General features: G+C 38.6%; 1 protein-coding gene across 1 annotated transcript; it reads left to right on the forward strand.

Annotated features, from left to right (window-relative positions):
• Positions 1–886: 886 nt before the first annotated feature.
• LOC105054488 (NAC domain-containing protein 21/22) lies at positions 887–4291 on the forward strand. The gene is made up of 3 exons (XM_010936014.4): positions 887–1410; positions 2579–2844; positions 3743–4291. Exons 1-3 carry the CDS (start codon positions 1242–1244, stop codon positions 4046–4048), a joined length of 741 nt encoding a protein of 246 aa, XP_010934316.3. The 5' UTR covers positions 887–1241; the 3' UTR covers positions 4049–4291.
• Positions 4292–4542: the final 251 nt, after the last annotated feature.

Raw genomic sequence — 4542 nt, forward strand, 5'->3', positions numbered from 1 at the left:
GTACGGTGACAAAAGGATTTAATGCCTTACATTTTCTTTTGTCCCTGCTAATTACTTAACATGAACGAGAGCAGAATATCTCTACCCCCACCCAAAAAAAAAAAACGAAAGCAGAATATCGAATGCAACATTAATTAATTATAAGAAGGAATATCTATTTCACCACAAAGCTTCATCTCTTTATTTCGGAACGGTAGGCGTGAATTCCCTTTGGAAATAAAAACCTAGGACTGCGGCATTTGCACAGCATGACAGATTAGAGCTCACCATTACATTAGAACAGATCTCCCTCGGTAGCTGGAGGCTATTTGTGGATGATAAGCTTGCGTCCACACAGGGACTTGGAGCTCATCATATTGTTTTTTTTTTTTGTTTTTCTTGAGGGAAGGAGCTCATCGTTTTTGGACATGGCAATCGGCATATATAAAATAATCTTCCTTCGTTTGTACTATATTATGCAGTCATACAACAAATATTCTTCAAGCATTCTCAAGTGATAAGAAATATATACAACAATCCACGGCTGCATTGTCGAGTTCCCTCTTTTTTTCTTTTTTTTTTTTAAAAATTTTGTTCTCGAACATAATAAATACATTGTGTGAATCCCCTCAATTATCGTCCAATTATTGCTTTTTCTTTCGTACAAGTTAGCTTGGACCCACAACCTTTTGTGGATCCATGGATAAAGTCCACACGTGCTTGGCGCCGTTCATGCTAATTTATCCAACGACAAACTTGTTATTCAATTATTTCCTCATGCCAACTTGTCATCATCATCCAAATGTTTTTTTTTTTTCCCCAAGATTAACAACCTTAAAAAATGCCTTGAGATTATTTTTCATTCAAGTAATCACACATGAACAGTGGGGCTTTGCTCACCCCTAGAAAGATTTCTTGTGACCATGGATTTTCTCTAGTTCTTGCAGCACAAGCATGAGGCCGTCATCATCCTCCCGGAGATTGCGACGGCAGCACACGCCTGCTCCAGGGAAAACAAATATAAGGGCAGCTTTCGATGCCTAACTATCCAAAATTTAGGCTACCTCTTCCATATATAAGTATTGAAACCTCCTCCTCTCAAGAGTTTAAGCCTCTTCTACCTCTCCTACTCCCAGCGAGAAGCCTGGAGCGAGTCCTCCAAGCACTTCAACTCAAAACTCCCTCTGCCACTCTCTCCTCTTGCAACTATATTTCTCTACCATCTATCTAGCTTTCTTTTAGCAGTACATAGAGAGATAAAGATGGGATTGAGGGACATAGAGTCCACACTGCCACCAGGGTTCAGGTTCTACCCAAGTGATGAGGAGCTTGTTTGCCACTATCTCTACAAGAAGGTGAGTAATGAGAGGATCTCTGAGGGAACATTGGTGGAGGTGGATTTGCATACTCACGAGCCGTGGGAGCTTCCTGGTGAGTACCCTTTCCATAAATTCTCTGTAAAGCTACAAGCATGCATGTCTGCTCGCTAGATCTGTACTAGGATTGGACTCCAATTAAGGTTCCTTTTCCTCCTCATGCCTCTAAACTTGTCCTCTTTTCTTTGCTTGGAAATATAATCTTCTTGCTTAAAAGTGCAAAGTTGGCAAAGAAATGGCCATAAATATTCGGTTTCTTTCAATTTGATATATTGTTGCATAATTTTGGATTATTCATCAAAAAAGGGTTTGTTTTACGTTTCTTTTCTCATCAGCGGTAGAAAGTTATAATAGCCTAGCTGCTTCGTTCTCTTACCAAAAATATATTGAAAGCAAGAAAAAAAGAGAGAGTGTTCTCATGCACAGGACTCAGACAAATTTCTCAAAGATTATCCTCTGTTCGGTACATAAACAAATTCCCAGTATTGTTAAGCAAGGATTGAGCAATATGATTTTTTTCATTATAGCTGCTCATAGGAAAGTCAGGGAGGAAGTTTGTGGTGCAATTTTTCATCAAGTTTTTGCCATGATGACTCTGCAGTGATGCTTGTAATCTACTATAACCATGTGAACTGTATTATGGAAATTAATTAAGGTAAAGCTGTGTTACTTAGCCACCGAACCTTTCTTAAATTAGTATCCTACTGATTATTTATTGGTTTCTTGTGGCACAAGAGTTCCAATGCTTTCTAATGATGTTCATAAAAGTCCAATCCTGTCTATTCAGAAGGTATCACATGAGGGATATGTAATACTATTTTCCTGTCCCTTTAAACCTATCCTTGGAAAGCTAAGTTTCATCTTGCTTACAAATTCATGCCGTAGTATTTTTTATACGTATCTAGCTGATACCTTATACGAACGGAATCTTGTGCAGTACTCAAAAAATATTGCACGGTGCTGTGCATATATTGGAACATTCATAAAAAAAAAAAAAAATGAATATGTGATATTTATCTAAACTATTCAAAGACCTTTGGAGTTTATCTATTTCTTTTTTCTTAGTTTTACACACGCGCAGTCCCTCATCTTTTGATAGATGTCTCTGAAGCATAGCATGCACAGCACCCTACGATATTTTTTGAATACCGCAGAGAATCCGTTCCCTACTTTATAACTACTCCTATCTTACAAAAATAACCACCTCTTTTGATTGGTCTCAGATGTGGCCAAGCTCAGTGCCAACGAGTGGTATTTCTTCAGCTTCCGGGACCGCAAGTATGCCACTGGCTCGCGCACCAACCGCGCAACCAAGACTGGATATTGGAAGGCCACTGGAAAAGATCGGACCATCCATGATCCTTCCTCACGTGCGATCGTTGGCATGAGGAAGACATTAGTTTTTTACCAAGGGAGAGCTCCAAATGGGGTAAAGAGTGGTTGGGTCATGCATGAGTTCCGATTGGAGACCCCAAAATCAACCCCTAAGGTATACATGATCACCTCCACTGTTTCCATGCTTACTTTCTAATGGTCTTGATTTCCAGATATTGCTTTGCTGCAACACCAGTAGTTCTCTGGTGAATAGTTGCTAGCTTAAAATTAAAGCGCTTCTTGTTCTTCTTTGTTCTGCTTTTGTAAATGGTTTTCTTATGCACAAAAGACTGGTGGTAGTCTTAGACTACTTCCATTTCCATCAAAAATAATAATAATAATAGTGCTTCTTGTTTTCACCCTCATACATAGGATTTTGGACGAAGTGGAAGTAAAATATTGCTAATGAATATGTAAAATGTTATAGTATGGGCTTTTATAGTCATTGCCTAATGAAAATATAATGGAGTAGTCTTTTATGTATCTACAAAGATTTAGGAAATCTAGCTGAGAATATGAAAGATACCCAATGATAACACGTGGCAAGTAATTAGTAAGACTAGAGATTTTGCTAGAAAATAAATATGCGGAGGAGGATGAGTAATCTACAGCAACGACCAATGCTAATTGCACACAAGAAGATCTCAAAAGAAAAGTTTAAAGAAATTTTATTTTCAATTATAAACTTCAGGTATTGACCAAACAGATGCACCAATAGAACAACTCAAGTGAAAAGTCCCTTCTGCATAAATTTCTTAGTTCCACACTTCAATTTTTTTTTTTTTTCCGAGCAAACTTTATTGTGCAATATTCAAAATTTAAAAAGGAAAAAATTAATAACTTTAAGCTTCCTCTACTTGATATGTGGGCCCCAAAACTTTGGCTTACCATCTTATGCAACAACATTCTTTTTTTTTTTTTTTTGATAAGGGCAACAACATTCATTTGAGGCAAGCCACACCCACCCTACGTTTGTTTCAATTGCTCAGTTGGGTGCACCTTTTTTTTGGCAGGAGAGCTGGGTGCTGTGCAGGGTCTTTCACAAAAGGAAAGGGGAGACAGAGCAGGACAACATTGGCTCCTTTTCTCCCACTTGGGGCCCATCCTCTTCTCAGGTGGACCAGACCAGCTCATCACTCCCCGCTGTCCCTCACCAACATGACAGCAGCTCAAACCCCCTCCTCAATTTAGCACTGCTGCATTGCAACTTGCTTGACTTCCCACAGGAGGTGGGGATGAGCTCAAGGGGAGGGGATGAGTATGGGTTCTTGTTGGATATGGGGCTTGAGGACCATGACATGAGGGAGGGGGGATGGTAGAAGGTGCGAGATTTCCAAAGCGCGGCCAGGATAAGCTATACTTTTTAGAGGCTTTGGATTGGATTGGATTGGGGAGATTGATGTTGGTGGATGCATGCTTCCAAACTTGGCATTTCATGTTGATTTGGACTTTAGGAGAGTGATTGAGGTGGTATGTATATGTACGTACACTTGTTACCTAGTTGCTGATGATGGACGCAGTCATGTTGTTATTTGTAAATATCACATCTGTTGCATATTATATATATATATATATATAATATATATATATATAATATATATATATATATATATATAAACAGCTATTTATATGCAAGATGAAATTGGAATGAGTGCCTAATTGCTTTTCTCCTTGGGGTTTTTTATTTTTTGGAAGGAATCGAGGAGTGTTAGAACCCCTCTCCAGCTAGTTCTGTGGGATATTTACTTTTAGGTACCTATTTTGGCTTTTGCTTCTTTTTTAATCCCATTCTTTTCTTGTACATATAATAAAA

Source organism: Elaeis guineensis, chromosome 11, assembly GCF_000442705.2.
Source record: "Elaeis guineensis isolate ETL-2024a chromosome 11, EG11, whole genome shotgun sequence".
Lineage (NCBI taxonomy): Eukaryota > Viridiplantae > Streptophyta > Magnoliopsida > Arecales > Arecaceae > Elaeis > Elaeis guineensis.